The 25,874-nt window shown below is 45.7% G+C and overlaps 1 protein-coding gene across 1 annotated transcript in view; it reads right to left on the reverse strand.

Annotated features, from left to right (window-relative positions):
• The window catches only part of ais (DExD-box helicase 52), a 32,889-nt gene extending 23,429 nt beyond the window's left edge, over positions 1-9,460 (reverse strand). Inside the window, exons 1-5 of the mRNA XM_075688634.1 lie at positions 9,293-9,460; positions 9,166-9,232; positions 7,476-7,537; positions 6,025-6,207; positions 5,273-5,353 (exon numbers count right to left, since the gene is read on the reverse strand). Of these exons, the coding sequence (XP_075544749.1) occupies positions 5,273-5,353; positions 6,025-6,207; positions 7,476-7,537; positions 9,166-9,232; positions 9,293-9,379 (480 nt within the window). The 5' untranslated portion in view covers positions 9,380-9,460. The remainder of the gene's footprint in view (positions 1-5,272; positions 5,354-6,024; positions 6,208-7,475; positions 7,538-9,165; positions 9,233-9,292) is intronic.
• Positions 9,461-25,874: the final 16,414 nt, after the last annotated feature.

The raw sequence follows: 25,874 nt of genomic DNA on the forward strand, positions 1-25,874 counted from the left end.
TCTAGGCTGTGAGGACAGAGCATAATGCAAATAGTGGATGACATAAAGTTGTCGTTCTTAATGCAATACTTGAAGTGACGATACAATCATGAGCATTCATACTGTGGCGGCCTCATTACGACACCGAAGCAGCCAAGACACCCTCTCCCATCTTCCACCATCGCTCGAATGTTATTGTGTTACGTGTGGGGAAAGGACGATGGTGCGAGGGTGCGAAACTGACCTGCCGAGGTTCGATGATGTCAAAAATAAAGTCAGTTGTTTTGTTTCTCGGGGACGGATTACTCGCTTCTGCCTGCTATATCCAGCCGCGCTCACGTCCCTCACAACACCTGGTGACCCTGATGCGTGTTTCTATTTACGCCCAAGCCCAGCGCTCGACTGCTGCGCCACCATGCGCTGCTTGCGTGTACCACGATTCTAGGTACTTTTCCCCCCGAAGCGTCACGACGAGCGCTCCCTAGATCCCTGTAGGTACTTGACGCGGGACTGGGGAGATATTTTGCCTGGGCGCACAATCTGCTCATCCAGCTGTTGCTAAGAGAAAAGAGGTTTTTCAAAACAAGCCGCCTAGGCTGTTTCGAAATAAGAGTTGCGTGCGGAATCTGACGCAACACTGGACGAAATTTTTCAGTTTGGATAAGGGGATAAAGGGCTGTGAGAAGAAGTTAATCGTGGTGTGCGAGGCGCCTCGATCTACAAAAGCTGGGATAATTGTGGGGCATGGAGGGTTTCTCGCACCACTAGCCACATCATCGCTGCGCTCAAGCTTCCTTTCCTTCTTGACATAACTATTTCTCTTCCAGCAGAAACAATAGCAAGGTGTTGGCGATGCATACAATACGCATACTAAACGTCAAGGAACAAGAAAAAAAAATCACGCAGAAACTCCTCTGGGAGTTAGACTATGCGTAAGCATTGTGCCACTAGCTAATCTCCGCACAGCCCAGTGTCATTACCAATGTTATGTAACTTGATTAGGAAATTACTAACGACAGCTCAGTGGCGACATGAACCGGTGCCGACGATGCGCGCAAGGAGCATTGATGATGCAAGCAAAGTACTGCAGGTGGAGGCCTGAGGTGCGCTGATGACGGTTCCGATCATTATATAAGCCGTCATCGCTCTTCAGTGCCTTATTCATCCGCGTGAAACTATTGCAGACTTTTAGCGTGTCCGCTATTCCAGCAAACGGGGGTGGTTTGGGTGGATTGCCAGATGAGCGGGGGCAACGTGAGCGGCCGGAGTGGTGCAGCTGCCGTGGTGGCGTAGAGCTGTTCCAGACAAACACAGAGCTAAAGTCACATTAAGCGACTATCTTCTGCTTCACTGCTGGTGCAAATTTTCGGCAGTGGCATAAATGTCCACACGATTGCGCCGCTGTCCAAAATTTACACCAGCAGCTAAGCAGAATATATCAATTGGCTCCGTGTTTGTGTGGTTGAGCTTTGCGCCAACAGCTGGCGCCACCAATCTGGCCGCTCACGTCTACGCCCCCATTCTCCCGGCAAACCGCCCACGCTTGCCCGAATACTGGACGCACTAAAATTCTCTTTTATTGAGCCATGAACGTACTCAGTCGGCTACTCCTTATGGCAATGCCGCATGGGCCGCAGCTTGAAAGCGATCTGCGATGCCCACGAAACAGTGCCAACAGCTCATAGCTTCGCGCGCTGTGTTTTTGTCACTTGTAGTCTTAAAGAGACGCGCGACTGCTTGACTTCAAAGCAATTTGCGAAAGTTGCAGAATGAGGCGTTAACTGAGAGCACCGCCAGCTAGCACTGTGTTTTCACCGCTTCGTTGCTGTTGAAGCTGAAGGCAGCACAATGGCAAATTCGTTCGCAACTGTGGTCGTCTTATTACGGGACGGATGAAGGGACGGTTTTTCCTTTGGGTAAGCATACAAATTAAGCTTAGGGTAAGCTTAGGGTAAGCTTAAGCATTCAGCATTAAAATTTACCTACATCGCCTAAACTCAGCGAATGCAGGCTGGCCCGAACACACCGCGCGCCCTGGCACAGCCAGGGGAGCAAAACCAAATTACATAGAAGGATCTAGGGTGTGTGTCATGGCACTACGGCAAAAAAGTACCTAGAAAGGTGGTATGTGCGGGCGGCGCATGGCGGCGCAGCGATCGAGCACTGGGCTTGGGAGAAAATAGAAACACGCGACCCTGACTTGTAGCAAGTGCTACGGACACACCTCAAGGCACTGACCTTCCGGCACTCTCTGGTGTCAACATTAAACTACCCCACTTTTGGACGGTGGATTCTGAATAGCGGTTTATCCAGGTAGAATCACAATTCGCTGCATGGCTGACCTCACGGCTGACCTCACGAAGTACCACAATGCAGTGAGCAGTCTGCCCACGTCAACCCCTACTGAAATTCAGGACCTGCTGTTTTCCCCACCAGCAGACAATGTTTGTGCCACACTGAAGGCAATGCCCATTTGCACGGCCATGCCCCGCGAGAATCAACAGCTGCAACAGCTTCTCCGGGAAGCCCACCTTGGTGACCGCATGCCCAGCCAGTTGTTGCATCTTATCCAGCAACTACTGGGCAACATGGTGGATGGTCTCAATAGCGTATTGCTTTGAGAAATATTTCTACAGAGAATTCCTCCAAACGTCAGAATGGTTATTTCTGCCTCAAATGAAAAAGACCTACCCAAGCTGGCCGAGTTGGCCGACAAGCTCATAGTGGCAGCTCCCATATCTATCGCAGCAGTAACAAGCAGACCGTTTCAATTCGAGCAGCTTGAAGAAATGAAGGACGAAATCTCGTGCCTATCAGATGCCGTGGCCGCCCTCCAGACTGCGTCACAGTCAATGTACCACAGTGCTCCGCGGCTGCCTAACAAGCACCAAAAGCTATGTTGGTACCACCACAAGTTTGGTAATGCCGCGTGCAAATCTTTACTGCCTTGCGAGCTCTTGGGAAACGCCCCAGGCAAGCGCTGAGGGCAACCAGTCACCCTGGCATATCAAAATGTCACTTATCCGTGTTCTTCTTAACTGACTGTGACAGCGGCATCTGCTTCCTCGTCGATACAGATGCCTAAGTAAGCAAAGTCGCAGCCTTGCCCATGGGCTGCAAGTGGTAAACAACACGACCATCACCACGTATGGAAACTGCTCCCTAACTGTTAGTTTAGACCTGCAGAGAACACTGCGCTGGATTTTTATAGTAGCCAACCTGAAATTAGCTATTCTCAAGGCAGATTTTCTGCGCCACTTTGGTCTCTCAGTAGACATGTGTAACCGGAAACTGCAAGACCCCATCTCGCGCAGTGAAGTAAGAGGCAAGCCTTCAATACATATGCCGCTCAGCTTTAGGCTGTTCACACGTGCTGGCACTCCTCACTTCACTTCCATACTGAATGAATATTCAGATCTGATGCACCAATGCCAAATCGGATTCCCAGTGAAACCTGACATGTTCCACCACATCACCACCAACGACAAAAAATGCTCTCGAGCTGCAATGGACGCAGATTATGGGATCAGACAACCAGCTGTGCTGCGACACCTCCACAGGCAACCCAAGCTCCTTTGTGCCGACCAATCTACGTCGCTATGTCTTCTTCTCGATTCACAAGCTTTCTCAACCAGGAATAAAACCTATGCAGAAATTGCTCACAGATAGGTTCATCTGGACAGGTATCAATCGGGATGTTCGTTGCTGGGCAAGAGGGTGCATATCATGTCAGCGAGCCAAACCCATTGCCATACTGTGACCCCGCTGGCAAAGTTCATGGCTCTCGACGCACAGTTTTACTATGTACGCCGCGATATTGTTGCACTGCTAGTGCCTTGCCAAGGACATACGCATTTGCTGACATGCAACAACAGATTCACGTACTGGGTGGAGGCCGTACCTATCACTGCGAACACTGTTGCCCACACCTTTTTGCACCACTGGGCTGTTTGTTTCAGTGCACCTTCAATAATGAGGACGGACCGTGGAAGACAGTTTGAATCTGCACTTTTTGCCAGCATCACGAGTTTTATTGGTGCATCTTGCATTAGAACAACTGCCTACTACCCAATTAGCAACTGCATGGTGGAGCGTTCCCACTGCCAGCTAAAGACTGCGCTCGCTGCAGCAGATGAGCACAGCTGGATGGAGGCACTGCCACTGATTCTCTTGGGAGTCCGGACAGCCATCAAGACAAATTTCGGCTGTAGCGTGGCTGAATTGGCCTACGGAATGACCCTCCACCTTTCAAGAGAATTCTTCACAGCCACTCTGAAAGACACTTACACGGCCAGCGCGGACTGCGCATTTAGACTACGAGACATAATGCACAATCTTCATGCTACAACACGGCTGCAGGCAGTGCCATGTGCGGTGCATGTACCATCAGAACTCACCTCGTGCACACACATGTTCATACGCCACGACGCAATTCATCGGCCTCTACAACCACTGTAAGATGGGCTGTTTCGAGCGCTACGATGAAGTGAGAAGCATTTCACAATCAATGTGCACGGTTGTCACGAAGTAGTATCAAAGGATTGGCTGAATCCGGTGCATGTCGAGGACGCAGATGCCTTTTCACCTGTTCCGGCATCTGTGGCACCATCCGCCAAGGCTCAAGTAGTTCAAACCATACGAAGTCACCAATAAACGCAGTGGACGCCTCTCCAGAGCACCCCGTCGTATGGACTTTTGATGCTTTGGTATAGAGGCCTTTGAATAACATCAATTCTGTAAACGTTCACTCACTCAGTGGGAGGGGAAGTGATGTGGCAGCCTCATGGCTGCACCACAGCAGCCGAGACACCCGCTGCTATCTTTCACCATCGCTCAAATGTTATTGTGTTATGTGCGGGGACAGGAGGATGATGCGAGGGTGTGAAACCGAGCTGCTGAGGTCTGACGATGCCGAAAATAAAATCAGTTGTTGTTTTGTTCCTCAAGGACGCATTACTACTTGCTTCAGTTTGTCCTATCCAACTGCGCTCACGCCCATCACAACAATTCCAAGGAGGCAGGTAAGTTAAACATCATTGGTGATGCCAATGCGCGCCCTCTGCCTGCATGGCTTTGAAGATGGTGGAACAGTATTCTAAAGACACAACACCGAAGTGGCAATTTGGCTCAATTCTTGTGGCTATTCTTGTGACCAAGCAATGCTCCTAAGGTTCACTAAGCTTGTTCATGTTAAATATCCTAAAATGAGGGTTCAATGAACTAACTTTTAAGAGCAGTTAGTATGTGGCATGCATAGAACTTGGAAAGAATATTCTGTCGACTAGCAACTCACTTGAAGCTGTGCAATGATGGGGAGCAGGAATGCAGCAGTCTTTCCTGAACCGGTTGGTGCACAGCACAGCAACTCCCTCCGCTGCACCGCAAGAAAATTTCATGACAATGATGCTACAAGTCACTATAGTACTCTTTATCAATGAAATGTACAATGAAATTACAGCTATTCTAGTAAAATGAGATGACACTCTCTCAGCGGAAACTGTGGGCGTGCAAAGTCAATACAAGATGAAGAGGAAAGTTAGGTAACAGCTCATTACAAACACTAGACACATTTGGAGGTGTTGCCTGAGGTTGGTGTTAAAGGGATGCCCCCATTGCTGATTTTGGATTCAAATATTTTAATTTGATTATAATAAAAAGCACTCACTCGTGGGTTTCAAAAGTACATCAAAACAGACCAATAATCTTTGGCTTAACTAGTCATGCTGGTTACTAAACACATGGAGACTGAAGCACTACATTTTTTCTACTTCAACTCATTCTGTTAGATCCTTTTTGGTAGCTAAAATCCAAGTAGGACTCAGTCGCCAAAGAGAACCTAACTATGCTAGCTTTCCAGTGTTACTTGCAGCAGCCTAAGATAACGCAACCTGTAATTAGCATTCAAATATAACAGACCATCCCCCAAAAGTTGTGCACATCCTTTTAGTCAAGACAAAGTCTGTAAGAATGGCAATGCTATGCTTCCATGATGCTTTGCAAAACCAGCGATATGACACAGTATTGTAGTAATGACGTGGAGCCTACCTCAAGCATGGCAGGAATGGCTTGGCGCTGAACAGGGGTTGGCGCTTCATACCCCAAGTCTGCAACGTTGCGAAGCAGTACCCGAGAGATCTTGTAGCGGGTGGCCAGTTCTTCAAAGGTCTCAAGCAATGCTGGGACGTCTGTGCCTTTTGCTCGAATGCGTTGCCTCTTGCTAGGCTTGGGCTGCATAAGTGCGGGTGAAGCAGTCAAAGCCAAGAAAGTCTGGTGGCTTCCAATAAGCATGCATTTAGGGAATGCGACACAGCATTGAACAACCTTATGCATAACAGCTGTTTGGCACAGAACATAGTGAGTTAAGTGAAGTTGTCTGACACAAGAGGGCAAGCTTTAACTGTAGGTCAGAGTGACCATTTCAGCTGTTGCAACACAGACAGCTGCTGCCACATACATTGTTTTTTTCTCAATCACATTAACACTTCAGTTAATATGAGCTATATCTATTCATAAACTTCTCCAACAATGGGAACACAAAGAGAGTGAGAGAGAGAGAGAGAGAAAATGCTCAATCTCCCACATTTGAATACATAATGCCTTGTTGTCTGCATTTCACTTGTTGAAAGAAATCGAAAGATTGGATAAGCATTACTTCGACATAAATACAGAGCACCTGGCTTCTACAAGCTTAAAACTAGCTTACAATGAGAATGAGAATGATGTATTCTACAAAATATAGAAGATGCAAAAGTAAGTATGTAAATAAGTCCAACTACTTGACAAAAATGTGAAAAGAGCAACTAAAAATCTTGCAGGTAGAAATTGTATTAACAATGGTAAGTTAGGCTAGGACTACTATAAAGAATTCTGCTGGCATAAGAACCCTCTATATATGGAGTAAAAAAGAAAAGAAGGGGGTGGTGGAGGTAGATGGGGTCATGAAAGGCCTTGCAGGACTTACGAGGCGGCACTGCTAGCGAAATGAAATGTATGTACTATTCCACACCTACACACAACCTACACCTTACCTACAGTACCTGGAAGATTAAAAATTACATATCTGCATTTGCAAGACATATAAGTAATCACAATAACCTCAATAAATGAGCCCAAGTCTTTACAATGCAACTGCGATAGTTGCAGGTGAAACACAAATATCTAGAAACAATGTTGTTTCATGCATTCAGTCATGGCCGTGTTCACCGATTCACAGCAATGCAGAGAATTTACAGTAATGCAGAGAGCATATAAATATGAATTTCGGCTTCATGTCCAACTTAATGTAACATGGTGTGAAGTGCTGTGAAGCTGCACTCCAAGGTAAAATTTCATACGACCCACCATGAGAAATTTTTAGATAACTTTCTAGAATTTTGGTGCAGGTTATATGCTCGAAAAAATGGCACAACCCTGCTGCTGCATATATTATTTTGCATCACACTCACATGCAGTTTATCCATTCACTGATACTGAAAAAAAAAATAAGCTTAGCATACCACATGCAACTGCTGATCCAAAGCTTCATCACCAGCAATCTTCCGCTTGACACCAGTACTGGCTGAAACATTAAAAATGTAAAACAATGCATGGGCATAAAAGAAGGCACAGAAAAAAGGTTATGCAGATCCAAAGTACACGTTGGAATCTGTGTGAAATGAAGCTTTCGTGAAGTGGTTCTATATGCTATAAACTAAATGCGATGCTTTGTTTTTAATGTCATTTATGCAACACATAATGTCTTGCAATGTTTATGTTTATGCACTACAACAATTATGATCTAAGCCAAAACGCAAAGAACAGTTCATGCAAATGCACACTGCAAGAGGTTGATGCAGCAAGGATGAAGGTGATGGTTATCAAAGGAAGAATGGTGAGGACAGCTGTGTGCTGAGAGAAGTATGAAGTGAAAGATGAGGGTAACAATAATTTTTCCATTTTATTACTGCATCCATGGCCTAACGGAAACTGTTGTGCATGCACAAATGCTCTTGTGCACACGCACTATGTGGCATGACGCACACACTTATTTGGCAAGACAGCAGCAGATACGGTCAGGAAAGTCTGTGAAGAAAGCTTCACTTTAAAGATAGTCAGCCAGGCTTAGTTATGATGGACCATAGTGCAACAGTACCACATTAAACAACAACAAGGTTGAAAGGAAGGTACCCCTGGAACAGACTTTGCCCTTGATTATGATGTGCAATGCATGGTGAAAGTGTTCACACTGGATGAGCAAATGGGTGACATGCATTTATGAGATTCATGCTGTACCACTAACGATTATGAAGTCCTTTTTTTTTGTCAATAATTTTCTGACAATGCTACTTCATTCTAATCAAAATATTTGTTTGCTTTTACAATGACATTTCCTTGTAAAACTATGTTTTTAAATATTACAATGAAGTTCTCCTTAGCAAATTCGCACTGTATTGTTGTAGTGGAGTGCGATCATCTTGCTTTTCCTTATTTTGGCAATGTAAAAGCTCATCTCTTTTTGCATGCGGGCTGTAGTGCTCATATAACGGAAAGGACTAAGGATATCATAATTTTTATGTTTGCTGCCAGCTTCTATAAACGCTACCCTGAAATGCAAGGCAGATGGCAGTGTGGACAAATACCTGTCCTACGCTTTAAAAAACTGCAGATCCCCTATTGTGCCTTGTAGCAGGGTTTAAACTTATCTGCTATATGCTCTCCAGCAGCTGCAATTTTGAAAAAAAAAAAAAAAAAAGAAAGCCAAAAGATGATATTAGACCGTAACCCCCTGATCGAAGAATTAGTTTCAGACATCTCTTTGCATTTGTTCGGTAGAAAAACATCGTATATAAGAGGTAGAATATGTTTCAATTTGCGCCTTCTGTGCATAAACTGCTTCGCCAATGAAGTCGGCTTGGAACGTCGAGAACGTGGCAATAAGTTCACCTTAACGTTCATGATGGAACTGATCTACAGTTCCTGGAAGTGCCTCGAATGTATGACGTTCTTTTTTTCTTTTTTACAGTGCAGAAACTCACGCGTCAGTAGAAGCCCTCAGCGTATACACAGATCTAAACCAGCCAGTGACAGTGGCAGCCTAGTTGACCGCACCATCTCTTCTGAACCTTGAAGTCACTTCTCTGACTTCATCGCCGTCCCGTGGCCGCTCTGTTCCCTGCGGTAATACGACATGTAAACAAGCATGCTTACCACTTAGGCTACGAGCACCATCTTCGGAGTTCGATACTGCAGCATTTTCCGGCAGTTTTTTTGCAAGCTGGAAAGAAGGACAACATGTAGCAAGTTTCGAGCACCTTTAGTTGAGAAATCCGCGTACCTTAAAACGCTCCGCGTCAGATCTGAACTTACTGACGTTGAAATTCACGCCAACACAAAGTTTCTTGAAGAAATCGTTCGTGTTCATGATGACAGGCGCAAGAAACACGACCGCCGTCAATCGCACATGGTTACAACCCGAAAATACCGCAAATGACACAAAGGCTTGGCTTGGCTTGTCTGCATACAGATCAAAGCAAATGCTTACCTCGATTTGGCTGAAAAAGTACACTCTAGCTGCACAAATACCATGCAGCCACACAGCCATGCACACAGCCGTTTCTAATAGGGCCCTTTTTTTAACCTACACTTCGTGCAGACTTGTACAGACGAGTGTACTCTCAGAGTACTGCACTTGGATCACTGGGCTGTAGCCAATCAGAGCAGACCGCACGTCGTCTTCTGCACAAGCAGACGACTGCACAAGCCTGACTTCACACGTTGCCTCACTTCGCACTTACTGGCTGCGTACATGCCCTTGCCTGAAATTAAAGGCCAATGTACGGATTTCATTTCAGCAACAAATCTAGACAAATTGCGGCTAAATACATCGCGAATGTGCAGCGTATGAAGACAAGTTCTCTATGCATGCATACAATACAGCACGGAGTCTGAAAGAGCCTGCACCATCTGTGAGTAATATAATTTTGCCTTCTTGAAGAATTAGCTCACCTTAATCTGTGAGCGTCTGCGACACGCCACGCCTGCACTTCGTTGTCCGTCCTTGCAGCGAACCTTCACTATTGTCACCAAATCAGCGCCGACAGTCGCAGACAAAATGGCGCCATGCGTTGCAACGCCAGGCGTTTGCTTGTCGTCAGCTACTTATCGAAACCGCGGTGTAGTTTTCATGCTACACAACTGCTATAAATAATGACTTCGTGTAGCTGGCTGGAGCTACACTTTTTCTACACCAGTTCAAAAATATGGCGACTTCCGACACTACCTACACTCGCGTAGCCAGTCTCATAGAGTTTCATACAATAAACTCTATGGCCAGTCTAGCCGAAAAAAATAAATAAATAAAAAATAGACCTACTATGTTACCGCTTTGTCTCCACATTTCATATTTTGATTTGTCGGATGTATGTGACAGTTTATGCGCACTCTTGCAATCTCTTCAATGAGTTCACTTGAACTAGTTAATCTCTGTGTGCAAGATTATGAAAGGGCCCCATATGATGCCTCGCGGTAAGTAACGGAAATTTGCCTTCGCCTAATTTGTGAAGTACAATACAATTTCGGCTGCTAATTCAGTAAAAGGTGGCTATACTGTTGTGCAGCCCATACAAAGACCGTGAGAAGGAGTTCATGTCTTCCCAGGCTCTTCAACCTGGGCGGTATACCATGTATGGCCGTCGGTTGGAATGACGAAGTTGGAAATACCCGTAAGGGAGACGCCTCGCCGACTGAAACACTACACTTTAATACAGCACTGGTCGCTATCTTCTAGCTTCTTGCTGCTTCGCCTTCATCGTCCTTTGTCCCAATCACATTCTAGACAGCGCACACCGTAGCATCTGCTATCTCCTGGCCATTAACATATATATATATAAGTGACAAAAAGGAAGACGAAGTCGCCGAAGCTATAGAAGATGAAGAGCAGTGCTGTATTATAGTGTATTGTTGAAGTTGGCGTGTCGTCTCCGTTACAATTTACTTGGCAAAACTTTTATCATCTATGGGCACATTTTTTTGAACATAGAAGCGTGGTTATACGCAGTATGGGCTCCAGTAAGCCGCTGTTCACGATAATGCATAATTTAGTAACGGAATTGCTACACACTCTTAAAAGTTTGCACCCTTTGAGGCTTATCTTGTCCCACAACAACAACCGCCATATGCCTCGCTTGCGTTTCCTTTCTTGAAAACTCTGCGGTCACGGCTTTACTGCCGAGAATGCTATGTCACGCTGATAACGCGCGTACCGTTCGTGACCTGGTAGTATATGGGGAACCAGCGCTGGCCAGGAGGCGCTACGACAGTTTTCATGTGCGACTAAAATATGCTGACACCGTCCGATTAGGAAGGTTACGAAGATGGCACGACATATTTAACGATAAGAAACGAGCGCCTGTATCAAAGTTTGCTTAGCTCGATGCGGCCAGCCAACTTCTATCCATGGCCCCGCGCTGCATTGAGCGCCATGAGCTGGTGTTACGTCATAGTACGTCGGTTCCCTGTCATTTGAGAAGCCGTGAAAAGTGCGACTCAAGATGATGGGTGAATTTGCTGACACGAAATCACTGCATATGCTACTGGAAACTGTGTCTACAACTCGCTAGGCTGTGCGTTACGGCGCTACTGTCAGCACGCGAAGTTTCAGCGCCCATACCCATACCCATACCGGGCGCGCAGCGTTACGGAAAGAAAATGCAGGAAAGATAGATGAAGATTATCGTTGTCGGATAAGATAAGCCCCAAAGGGTGCGAAATTTTTAAGGGGCCAATGTCCGCTCCCAAGCGCGGATAGGTGTAGCTGATTGAACGCTGACTTAATTAGGGCCGACTTTGGCAACTTTGCTCAGGAACGTATATCACTGGTGTTGCGCCAAATATGTCTGACGGACCCGCTCCACGCACTGAAAAGAAATAATTTGGACCGGTCCACCAGACTGTAGTTCTTTATTTTCCATCATGAATGTATAGGGAGGCAGCTTTAGTTCACTTGATGGATTGAAGTTCGGGCTCACGCTTTTTTTTTAAATATTATACATGTGTCACACTACCAATTTCGATCGCGATCAAGCCGAATCCGGATCGAAATTCTCCACCGCGATTGGCTCCCTCGCGCAGCTTGCTCAAAGGAACCAATCGCGAGCGAGAAATTTGATCCGGATCGGGCTTGATCGCGATCGAAAGTGCGCCATGTGACACCCGTATTAAGAGAGCACTGCTTCAGGCGCTTTTAACTCATCTGGGCAAAATAAAAATTATAATATGATAGCATAAAGGCCGAATGCAAGCAATCTTAAGATGCTATATGTAAGCTGTGACGATAAACTAGAATCCTCGTGCCTGTGGCTAGAAAATTTGCGCCGCTGTGCTCGATTAGTTATGTTGCTCCGGTAAAACCAGTACCTCTAGAGAGCATGAAAAGAAGTACCAAAAATGATACAATAAACATGTAAAAATAAATGTAAAAAGTAAAAGGTGAACAAGCACTAAACTTAAAAAAATATTTTTTACAAAGGTTGCAAGCCCCTCCGCACAGACGTAGAACTGTCTTTCCGTCTGACTACTGTTCGTTAACAACAAGTAGTACCTGCGATTTCAAGCTAGAAGTATCGTGGTGCGGTAAAATGCCGGTACATTTCGCAAAACGCCTGGGTCCGTATTTAAATATCGAATTCTGGGGTCTTTATGTGCAAAAGCCCCGGTATGCTTATGAGGCACGCCGGACTAATTCTGACCACCTGGTGTTATTTATATTGTACCCAATGAACGGTACACGGGCGTTTTCGAATTTCGCTTCCATAGAAATGCAGCCGCCGCGGCCGGGATTCGATCCCGCGCCCTGGAGCTTAGCAGAGCAACGTCAGAGCCACTGCGCCACAACGGCGGGTGGGCCGTATTCGAAGGTTCTTACGCGACAACTGCTCGCACGAGCAATCGTCTTAAGATTCCTAGCAGCTATAGCCGATCGTGACTTTAGACATGGCGAAGGCGGCTGGCCAGTGGCAAACAGCACTTACGAATAAAGAGGCTTGGTTACTGTGACCTTGGGACCCATGAAGGATGTTTTTTTTCCCCTCCCTCCATGCATGTTGCGACCAAAGACTACTAAAACTCATCAATGCGCTATATGGACGTTCAGCAAATATAGTTTCGTATTCTCTGGCGGCCTTGCGCAGTTGTATACATACTGATGTTTATTCCCAGTGGAGGCCAGCACAATATCGTCGCGAGAGCTGGCCGGCAATCTCATTTGGCCGGGTCGGTTCGTATATAGAGGCCCAGTGAATCTGTCATTAGCAACCCCGCCAGTGCCTCGTTAAGCGTAATAAAGGCGGCCGCTCCCGCGACACTCTTGCATTTCGAATTGCCCGAATGTGACCCGCCAACAGGCTACGCGTGCATGTTTGCGCGACTACATGCGGATGTGGCGTCGAGGGTCTCTGTATGCGCCGGAGGGCGATTGAGGCCAAATAAACTTGTCGCTCGCTGTATCATGAAACTTTGCTGCTCTCGAGGGCACTAGCAGATGAACCTGCGTGACCAGGTACGCACCAGTGGCACGTTTTTTATGGTGTTGGTTGCAACGTTGCGGTACCATTTTCTGTAAGCGAATTGATATGGCTAGCGGAAGTGAGGACCTTCGCAGCAAAAAATCTGTGATCTTGTCTACTGTTCAGGTGATTAAACTGATTATTCAGGTGATTAAACTGTTCAGGTGATTAAGGGAGGTCATCATCATTATCATCATCGTCGTCGTCGTCATCATCATGAGCAGCAGCAGCGGCAGCAGCAGCCTATTTTTATGTCCACTGCAGGACTGAGGCATCTCTCAGCGATCTCCAAGCACTCCTGGCTTGCGCTAGCTGTTTCCAACCTTGCGCCTGCAAATTTCCTAATTTCACCACCCCATCTAATTCTTCGCCGTCCTCGACTGCGCTTCCCTTACCACAGCACACTTTCTGCAACTCTAATCGTCCACCAGTTATCTGCCCTACGCATTACATGGGCTGCACAGCTCCATTTTTTTCTCCTAATGTCAACTAGAATATCTGCTACCTCCGTTCGCTCTCTGATCCACATCGCTCTCTCCCTGTTTCTTAACTTGTTCTTGACCTTCTGTATTAACCTTCAAGTTTCTGTCCCGTGTGTTAGCACCGGTAGAATGCAATAATTGTACACTTTTCTTTTCAACGACAGTGTTAAGAAATGGTGGCGTAGACCAGAGGTAGAACACCGGGCTTCTAATCTGAAGGTAGTAAGATCGAATCCTCATCCACTCAACTACATTTGTCAGGTTTGAAGAGACGCCTGACGCCGACAAAAAAAAAAAAAAAAAGAGAAACCGGGAGCTTGTGGTGCTGTGCTAGTCCAGGTGTAAACAAATGTGCGTGTTGCCGGGAACCCAGTCAGTGAGCCGCGTCTTGCCGATTTGCTAAGCAGGCACGTAATCGCTATGTTTATAAAAAGCGTTGCGGCAAGTGAACTGTTCTATATGGTTTAATCAATCGGTTTCACATATGCATGGGTGCCCCGCGAAACTTGTGCCAAACCTTTAACATATGCGAGTGCCACGTTGTTGGACAAAGAAGGTAATGTAGTTTGCCGTCGCTTGAAGCAAGTTGGGCTGTTTGTTCTATTTCGCCTTCATCATCATCATCATCAGCCTGGTTACGCCCACTGCAGGGCAAAGGCCTCTCCCATACTTCTCCAACAACCCCGGTCATGTACTAATTGTGGCCATGCCGTCCCTGCAAACTTCTTAATCTCATCCGCCCACCTGACTTTCTGCCGCCCCCTGCTACGCTTCCCTTCCCTTGGGATCCAGTCCGTAACCCTTAATGACCATCGGTTATCTTTCCTCCTCATTACATGTCCTGCCCATGCCCATTTCTTTTTCTTGATTTCAACTAAGATGTCATTAACTCGCGTTTGTTCCCTCACCCAATCTGCTCTTTTCTTATCCCTTAACGTTACACCTATCATTCTTCTTTCCATAGCTCGTTGTGTCGTCCTCAATTTGAGTAGAACCTTTTTCGTAAGCCTCCAGGTTTCTGCCCCGTAGGTGAGTACTGGTAAGACACAGCTATTATATACTTTTCTCTTGAGGGATAACGGCAACCTGCTGTTCATGATTTGGGAATGCCTGCCAAACGCACTCCAGCCCATTCTTATTCTTCTGATTATTTCCGTCTCATGATCCGGATCCGCCGTCACTACCTGCCCTAAGTAGATGTATTCCCTTACGACTTCCAGTGCCTCGCTGCCTATTGTAAATTGCTGTTCTCTCCCGAGACTGTTAAGCATTACTTTAGTTTTCTGCATATTAATTTTTAGACCCACTCTTCTGCTTTGCCTCTCCAGGTCAGTGAGCATGCATTGCAATTGGTCCCCTGAGTTACTAAGCAAGGCAATATCATCAGCGAATCGCAAGTTACTAAGGTATTCTCCATTAACTTTTATCCCCAATTCTTCCCAATCCAGGTCTCTGAATACCTCCTGTAAACACGCTGTGAATAGCATTGGAGATATCGTATCTCCCTGCCGGACGCCTTTCTTTATTGGGATTTTGTTGCTTGCTTTATGGAGGACTACGGTGGCTGTGGAGCCGCTATAGATATCTTCCAGTATTTTTACATATGGCTCATCTACACCCTGATTCCTTAATGCTTCCATGACTGCTGAGGTTTCGACTGAATCAAACGCTTTCTCATAATCAATGAAAGCTATATGCAACGGTTGCTTATATTCTGCACATTTCTCTATCACTTGATTGATAGTGTGAATATGGTCTATTGTTGAGTAGCCTTTACGGAATCCTGCCTGGTCCTTTGGTTGACAGAAGTCTAAGGTGTTCCTGATTCTATTTGCAATTACCTTAGTAAATACTTTGTAGGCAACGGACAGTAAGCTGATCGGTCTATAATTTTTCAAGTCTTTGGCGTCCCCTTTCTTATGGATTAGGATTATGTTAGCGTTCTTCCAAGATTCCGGTACGCTCGAGGTCATGAGGCATTGCGTATACAGGGTGGCCAGTTTCTCTAGAACAATCTGTCCACCATCCTTCAACAAATCTGCTGTTACCTTCGCCTTATTGCATAATTAATTAATTATTAATTAAATAACTTATCGAATATTATAACCGGATCGAAATTGTCAATAAGAAAATTGTAGGCTATCATGAAAAATTCCCGATACATCTTTGTTCGGCTCTATACGTGCTATGTACACAAAAGTTTTTTTGTTTCCAAAGCCTGAACGAAAAGCCATGAAAAAAATTAAAAAATAAAAGACTGTCGCGTGACTAGTCGCGCGGTACGTTTCGCGGGCTCTCCAGTATCATTGCCCTTACTTCGCTGCCGGCGTAATCGCGCTGGCCTTCTGTTCCTTTGGAAACTCCTTCACGGTATGCTCGCCTGCCCCCAACTCCTCAGCTGTGCCATGTTTCGTATATTCCGCGCAAGATCGCGAGAGAACATAGACCTTTCCATGTTCCTGCAGTTCCTGCCATCACCAACACTCATCCGTTCCCAGAATGCGTAGTCTTGATAACGCTTTTTTTCACGATCTCGATAGTTTTTATAATATGGTACATCCTTATTAAAGGAGGGTTGGCTCATCGGGCTATTAAGGGTAACGGAGTTTGGGAACTTGAGAGGTGAGGACAAGGCCAGCCACCGAAGAACGCTTTCTCCGCACGGTTACACCATGCGGAGAATACCCGATTCTGCAGCAAAGGTGAACAGCGCTCGCAGGACACCGTCGGCCACCGCCGAGGGACGGATACACTCCTCGACTTGCCTCCGGTGCTCTCGTAGGAGGGCTGCATACTTTGGGCACTCCCCCGGCAAGTGCCCGATGGTTGGTGCAGTTGCCATTTTTCACGCCGGGCAACCTGTTTGTATGGCTGGTATCTTCCGCCGTGCTGTCCCGGAAGGCGTCTTATTTCCTTACGGGCACGCCAGCGTGCAAGTACATTCGGCTTAAGAGGAAGCTTTAGCTCGGGCCCAACTCCGACGCGGCCTATTCAAATACATGTAAAACGCAAAAACGTTTTTATGAGATAGCCCCTGGACCGATTTTGATGAAATTTGTTGCATTTGAAAGATAAAGTTAAATTCTAGTGACTGTTGGAAGCGGAATTTCGATTTAGGGCTTGAATTTTCTTAAAACGATTTTCAAATATTTGACCGTTTGAAAAAAATAGAAGCACGAAGTTTACAAATTTATAGCTATGCGTCAAGAACTGATATTGCGGTTCTGTAAACGGCATCCATTAGATCATTCAAAGCGGACAAATTCAATATGTCATCTTACATCTTACATGAATTTGTTACGTTGGTTACAACGGTTTTACAAAAGTTGTATTTCCCTATGATTAAATTTTTTTATATTCATGTGTAACATATCAATTTTGTCCGCTATGGATGTACTTTTAGATGCAATTCACAGAATTGTATTATCATTCTTAGTGGTTGAGTTACAGAGTTGTAAACTTCATAGTTTCGTTTTTTTTTATTTTTGATTTTCGCCAATTTTTAATAAAAGATTGACGACCTAACTCAAAAATTCGAAACCAACAGTCACTAGATTTTAAGTCTTTCTTTTAAATGCAACAAACCTCGTCAAATTTGGTGCAGTGGTTGCCGAGAAAAACGAATTCTCCTTTTACATGTATTTAGGCAGGAGCACTCGAGCTAAAGCTTCCTCTTAAGTGCAGTACCGGTGCGGGCCTTGTGTACGAGTACTTGACATGCCGCGCGACAAGCCTGCAGGCAGTGGATCGTCGTTTCGGTGTACGTTGTTGTTACGGAGCTGCCGTCGCCTCTTTGCTTGTTCTATAGGAAGGATGTCTCTTCGCTTCCGTCATTTCGCAGTGGCACAAAAGTCGTTACGTCGGTGTGGCGGTTAAAGGCTAGTTAACTACCTCGTATACTCCGCAGTGGACGAGAAGCCGCCATACCCGAGTTCTGAATGCGTGCACCGTGCGCAGCCCTCTGCTTCCCTCTGCTATCTTCCTTACGATGGAGTCAGCGGGGGGGGGGGGGGGGGGACGCGTTCATAACACGCTGTGGTTGATCTTTTCCCAGCTTTGCGTTGTTGTGTCATTGTTTCACCCATTGTTTAACTGCCCTTCTCCTCTTTTTTCTTTTGTATTCTCCTTGCGTTTTGTCGTATGTACGCTCTTTTTATATTTGATCCTTTTATTCATTGTTTCTTATAGTTACATTCCCCTGCAGTCTCTTTTTGTTAGTTCTTTAATGTATGCATGCGCCAGCACTCAGACCTCCCTGTCCTTCCTTTGTCTTTCTCTCTCTCTGTTTCTGGGCATTGTAATTACAGGATTGATTTATTGAGTTAACAACAACAACAACAACAACAACAACAACAACAACAACAACAACAACAACAACAACAACAACAACAACAACAACAACAACAACAACAACAACAACAACAACAACAACAACAATAATAATAATAATAATAATAATAATAATAATAATAATAATAATAATAATAATAATAATGTACGCATACATAGACTCCGCCAGAGAGAAAGAGAAGTGAGCTAGAAATTGTGAGCTAGAAAAGGGAAAAGAGAGAGAGAGAGAGAGAGAAACCCTGCAGAATAACTACCCGATCTCCAGAAAGAGTGTTTGTTTCGACCGTTTGCATATAGTGTTATTTGCCTGTAATGAAAGTACACACTTCGAGAGCGCATCAGCCATACTGTTCTCTACATTTTCACCACCACCTACAATGTAGGGTAACAAACCGGGTGCTCTTCTGGTTGACCTGCCTGCCTTTCCTGTCCTTGCTTTCTCTCTCTCTCTCATTATATTTGGTTTCAGTGGCTGTTAGAGTTCCTCCCCTACAGCTATAGCTAAACGCTACGGCGTTCGTAAAACACGCTCAACACGCCTTGAAGCGCTGCCATACGTAAGTTATGGCCGTGCTCAGCCGGGCCATACGCAGCCGCAGCCAGAGTAGAACGACCCCCCCACCTATTTCCCACCTCTGCTTCCTTGGGCGCGATGTAATACGGCTCGCTTTCTTCCCGCCTTCTTCCCTTGCGCGCGAGATCAAGCCGCCAGCCTTCGTGACTCACCCTCGCATGGTTTCACTGGCAATTGCAGTGCCTACAGTACACGGCACGCAACAACGGCCTTATCGCACTTGAACTTTGTACAAAACATCACGGCGACGGCGAGAGTGACGACGACGGAAATTCGCCTGAAGTGTCCATATAATAGATATCGCAATAATATGAATATGGTGGCTTGTCTGGTCAACCGAGGGCGCCATGCCTCGCGCATAACGCGTGAAACCAAGAAAAAGAAACGAATATTCAGTAATTATTTGTTACGCTCACAATTCAGCCAAAAACGTGAAGCTTTCTATGCACATCGCACCTCTAAATTGTCCCTACTTCCACTGAATGTGAACTTGTGGCGTTGAGTTCTTTCAGGACATTGGGGTACATAACGATAACGGCCGTACCACGCTTTCGAGCACTTGCTTAATTAAGCAATTTTTCACAATGCCCCTAATTAGCTGACGTTCTTGAAGCTTTGGCCATACATCATTCATAGATACCTCCTATTTCCTCGAAATGCCAACCTTGTGGCACGTTGAGTTCTTTGAGGACACTGGGCAAGCTTTCTGCGTTGTTCGTAAAGTACGCTTGTAAAGCTTCGGAACGCTTGTATGAACTATTTTATATAGAAGTTATAATTAACCTACATGGTTTGAACGATTGCCGTAGATGCTCACAACATGCTTTCCTATTTCAGCAAAATATACACAACATGTCTCGTTTAGTTCACCGAAGAGACCGGGAAAGCCAATCACTCGCCACGCGTTGAGCATGAATGTAGAGAGAATGTGAGTCAGTAATTATTATCAGAGCTCATACATAACATAACCATTTAAATATTTTGGTGAAAAACCCCCATAACATAGCCTCCATGTTCTTTAAATATAAAATTGCTACTACCTTAGGTTCTTGCAGGGCAGTCGGGGAACTTTGTAAGTGTTTCATGCAACGCGTATATACACTGACAAGAAACGAGGGTTTAACAATTTTGATTTATCCTGTACTTACACCACCTCCATTTAGGGCTGCGTGGCTTCCTCACCTGGATATCCGACATCTCGACACTTAATGCAGTCAAACACCTTTACAACGAACGCCTCCTCAACGAAGTAACCTATATAACGAAGTATTTATTTTGTCCCGGCCGAATCCCTATATTTCACACGTATTGCGAACGACTCTGCAACGATGCCCATTACAACGAATTTGCCTGTACAAGGATTGAATTTAGGTGTCCCCGACGGCTGATTTGTCGCTTTACAGTGAACGCCTTTACCGCGAAACAACTTTTATAACAAAGTATTTATTCTGTCCCGGCCGAATCTGTATATTTCACACGTGTTGTGAGAGATTATACAACGATGACCGCTACAACGAATCTGCCTGTACAACTAAGAAATTTAGGTGTCTCCGACGGCTGATTTGTCGCTTTACAATGGACGCCTCCGCAACGAAATAACCTACATAACGAAGGACTGATTGTGTCCCGGCTGACTTCCTATATTTCACACGTATTGTGAACGACTCTACAACGAAGACCACTACAACGAACTTACTCGTACAACGAAGGAATTTAGGCGTCCCCGATGGCTGATTTATTGCTTTACAACGAACGCCATGTATATAGGTATAGCGTTGCCCTCTGCAGAGAGTCCCTCATCTGCGCTCTGCTCCAGTTGTGACAGCAGCTCTAGCGGCGCACTTGACGAGCGCGCCGACGTCAGCGAGCGGTGCAATCTGGCTATACACTCTTCCAGAAATCACTCAACTCGTACGCTAACGCTGTGCTTGTAACGCAGTAGTAGGAGCTACGGCCAACGAATACGTCGCAGTTGGTGACGTGATGGCGTAATCGTAAGTGACGGCCAACGACGTTTTCAAAGCCATATATTGTGGAAAGTACCCGAATATCAACGAATGCCACACTATTGTAGAACCTGTAAACTAACCACCATTGTTTTTTTTTTACTGCAAGAGAGGGGATAGCGGGATTTCAGCAGGCATGTACAGGCATCTACGCGAGAGCGACGCCGGCGAAACGCGGCGTCGCTCTCGCGTTTCGCCGCGTTTCGCCGTGGAGCATGTCGTGAACATCGGTGCAATAAACGTTGGCTGCAGTCTTACGTTCCATCAGACCAAGCGTGATCAAAAAAAGAAAGAGAAAGAAATATCAGGGACTTGTTTCACTAAGCGTCTCTTGAATTCATTTCACACTAACGTTTTCTCCTGTCAAGCGCGCTTAACCTGCTATATTGTGAGCGGTACGTTGCGCGAAGAATAGAACGACAGAAAGCTGAGCTAGCTGGTTAGGATTCATTATGCAAAAAAGAGGTGAGGCGTGCAGACAGGACACAAGAGTAGAGAAGTTGCGCGATCTTCACAACCAGTTAACGAAGAATAACGAAGAATTTTGTTGGTCGCAAGCAGTTCGTGGTAAAGGCGTTTGACTATATTCTGTGACAACCCTAGCAAACCTAATGCAACCTAAACTTGAAGTACAGAAGGCCATCGCGAGAACTGTACTCAAGGTGGCCTGTTACTACAGTGGTGTTGAGGAGGTTGATCGACCCATGGGAGTGCGACCGAATTGAAGATATGCCGGAGAGAAGACGAAGGCACATCGAACACATAATGCGAGCGCTATGGAGACGTGAGTATGGAGTCCCCTAGTTAAGGATAATTTTTGTACAGATCTTTCTACAGATAATAATCCTCAGTTCATAATATAGTATGCCTTCTCGCGTCGAGTATGACTTGTCGCTGTTACTTTTTTCCTTCTCTTGCTTTTCATGGATGCATTCTCTCGCTTGAATTCAATATATCGATTGTTTTGTCGACGGTGATTTGTTTTTTCCACCAATGCGCTTGCGTTTGTTTATTGCGTGATATCCACTCCACACAATGCTGACAGTATACGAACAAACGAATTTAATGAAGTGAAATCATTGCACGGATGACTGTTCGGTTAACTAAAGCTTAACCTGCGAGGTTTGCCTCGCACTTCTGTAGCGGCTCAGATACCGGCTAACATGTTGATTTAACGCTGCGTCGATGTTGCCTTATCTTTAGCATCCCTCTGTTTGTAAGTTCGCTATCGCTATCCCTTTAGAGAGAATTGCGACTGGCAGTGAGTACATAAGCGCAGTTTAGGCGTTTGGGAAGCACTGACGTCAGCAGCTTCCTGCTAAAGCTGCGTCACATCTCCAGCTCCCCAGACGCGCGCGCTCCGGCAACTCGTCGGGCCGCTTCGACGCGCCCTGGGGAAATCGCGCTGGGCGGAGCCTCCAGCTCACCTTTTTTTTTTTTTATTTCTATCTCTTCCAAGCTTCTGCTTCACCGGATGTCATCGATCCGCATTTGGCGAACACGGTCACGCAGGTTATGCAGTTTCGAGTGATTAGGTCAAACCGATGAGAATCGCGTTCGCGGGTCATGCGCTGCCATCCTGCGTGACAGGCCGTTGCACGCCTAATTAGCCGCTGCCTCGGTGCAATGCCAACGCGCACACGCCTACGTGCTCGAGTGAATGGCTATCAGATAGATCGCCCTTCGGTCGTCGGTGTTTTGTGAGGCGCCACACTGTACTTCACTGCAGTGCAGCGGAAGCGTGCAGGCAGCGCGGTCAAGGAGTCGTTTTCCCCATAACTTGAAATGACTGACTCCATTACAGGGCGCAACCGTCTCGTAACCGCTCAGTTGGTCGCTGTCATTAGTGAATGCATAAGCGGTCAACACACGCCGAACAAGCTGTGTAGCGAGCGGACTTTCTTCACCCGGTATGCGAGTTGCAACAAGATATTTGGCAACGAAAACAGATTTCGGTCACATTGGTGTTTTTCTTTCTACTGTATTTTGATACTATTGTTCGTGCCTTCTTTCTTTTGTTTTTTCATGAGAGGAAAACTCTTGCCCGCAGCTTTAGGAGGTTAGTTTCGGTCCATAGTTTCACTCATTTGCATATTCGCCTTCATGACCATCGGCGATGCAACGCCACCATCATACGTTTGGGTTACGTGTTTCGTTCCAAAGATCTCGTTGCCGTCTCGACATTCCCTAGACGACACAGGGCCTGAGCGTTTTTATCCGTTACGACACGCGACAATGCCAGCAGCACATTTTAATGCGGGATACGGGTGACATTTAGCATGATCATTCTTCTTCGAAGGCACAATTTTCGATGGAAGCGACAGCTTAAACTCAGACGACAGTCACAGTCTAAACACGAAGTCTTTCTATCCCCTAAGAGGTATTTGCTGCCGACATGATATAGGTACTTACGGAGTTCTACGTACCTAATCGTCTGTTTTTGCTTGGCTTGAACGCCTCAAGGCAACGTAGGGACTATGAGAGAGTTGAAGGCGTCATATTAATTTTGTGTACTGCCAGGCACAAGCGTTTTTTTCACGGTCCGGTCAAGTCTGTGCCTCTGACAGACAGACAGACAGACAGACAGACAGACAGACAGACAGACAGACAGACAGACAGACAGACAGACAGACAGACAGACAGACAGACAGACAGACAGATAGACAGATAGACAGACGGACGGACGGACGGACGGACGGACGGACGGACGGACGGACAGACAGACAGACAGACAGACAGACAGACAGACAGACAGACAGACAGACAGACAGACAGACAGACAGACAGATAGATAGATAGATAGATAGATAGATAGATAGATAGATAGATAGATAGATAGATAGATAGATAGATAGATAGATAGATAGATAGATGAAGAAAGGGCGGGAGGGGGAGAACGATTTTTTTTTATGTTCAAGATGTTACCTGCCTGTTAGTCGCACACTCAAGTGCCCGCCTGGTGCCGCTATTTCAAATTTTCTTCGAGGAAACTAGGAGTTGATTCCCAAACCCTTTCGTACGCAAGAACGGCATGTGGCTTGTTCCAGGCCAAATACATTAAGCGTGAAGCAATACCGTGGACCATTTCCTTCGCCACAAACACGTGGCCTATTAAAACGCATGGCAAGTCAGTTGCGTGGAAATCCACACGACTTCTGATGATTGATGATTTCTAATGACGCCCCATTTGAATCAATTTCTCCACCTTGCGTATTTCTGCAGAACTGATTTGGGCCACATGAAACGTCCCTGCACTTCGAGCTGTCGATTGTTTGGGCCTCGCTCTGCGATCTGCTGGCCTCTTGCTTTCACTTCAGATGGTAGAGTTACCGCCTCAAAAAGGCGTTGGCCCCGGGGTGGATTCCTAGACTGAGAATAATTTCCCTTAAACTACCAACATTTCATTCTGAAAAACCTGTACGGGTTTCCTTTGTACTTTCGTGCTCTTCGCTAGTGGTTCACACATTTTCCCTGTTACTACCACCTTCGTGTTATCAAATTAGGCTGCACACACATAAAAAAATTCCTAGCATGTGAGTCTCATTTTAATTTTACCTAAGCGGCCAAACGTAGCGTATAAGAAAGAAGCACGTAATTCTTTTTATAGCTTGACCGGAAATTTTTAAATTGTTTATAAAAAGAAATATACTTTGGCGTACATCAATTTTAGTTATCAAATGAAGAACCGTAATGCTGAAGAGATTTGAAAATTGTAGATGAAATCGTTTGCTCTTGTTTAATGCACCTGTCACACGGGCCACTTTCGATGCTGAGAGTGATAGCGGGTAAGAGTGATTTATACTTCTGAAAGTTTAATGAGAGGTAATTCTTGAGTTAAAATAATCATTTCTTACAGTTCCAAAAAACATTTCAAAAATTGAATTCTATTTTATATTCTAGGTCGTGAGTCTCATTAGTTAAATCGTATGTAAAGCACACCACTTCGGCGAAGAATAAAAATGGAAACCGAGGGGCTCGAAATCAACAGACAAGGAAGACAAGGAAAGCATAGTGGAAAGTAACTGTTTTTTAAAATTTGAATTGCAGTAACGATAAGGTCATGGAAAATGAATGTCGACCAACAAACAACCTGCCGCCAGAGGGAGCCGAACCCACACCCACCGCATTACGCGCGCGTTGCTCTGTACCCATTGAGATACGGCGACGGCTGTCTCCTCGTTTACTTTAGCAATTGCGTATGAGGGCAAGGTTAGCCATGGGAGTGTTAGCCATCGCCGCTCATGGCTGTGGTGGCGGGAGTGGCATGTCCACTTTTAAGCGCAGACATCACATAGTATGAAATACACAACAATTACTTAATAAATTGAGATCCTAATCAAGTAATAAGAGAGAGAGAAAAAAATCCGAAGACACATAAGCGCTTTTTATTAGTTGTGAATACGAAAACCTTAATGTTCTGCTGAACGACGCTGAGCGAGCGGTCCTTCGAGTTGCAAACTCCTCGCGTTGAGACGCTTGGCGCTTTTTGATTTGGCCTTCATCATCATCATCATCAGCCTGGTTACGCCCAGTGCAGGGCGAAGGCCTCTCCCATACTTCTCCAACAACCCCGGTCATGTACTAATTGTGGCCATGCCATGCCTGCAAACTTCTTAATCTCATCCGCCCACCTAACTTTCTGCCGCCCCCTGCTACGCTTCCCTTCCCTTGGGATCCAGTCCGTAACCCTTAATGACCATCGGTTATCTTCCCTCCTCATTACATGTCCTGCCCATGCCCATTTCTTTTTCTTGATTTCAACTAAGATGTCATTAACTCGCGTTTGTTCCCTCACCCAATCTGCTCTTTTCTTATCCCTTAACGTTAGACCTATCATTCTTCTTTCCATAGCTCGTTCTGTCGTCCTCAATTTGAGTAGAACCCTTTTCGTAAGCCTCCAGGTTTCTGCCCCGTAGGTGAGTACTGGTAAGACACAGCTATT

This window comes from Dermacentor variabilis, chromosome 4 (genome assembly GCF_050947875.1).
Source record: "Dermacentor variabilis isolate Ectoservices chromosome 4, ASM5094787v1, whole genome shotgun sequence".
NCBI classification, from domain to species: domain Eukaryota; kingdom Metazoa; phylum Arthropoda; class Arachnida; order Ixodida; family Ixodidae; genus Dermacentor; species Dermacentor variabilis.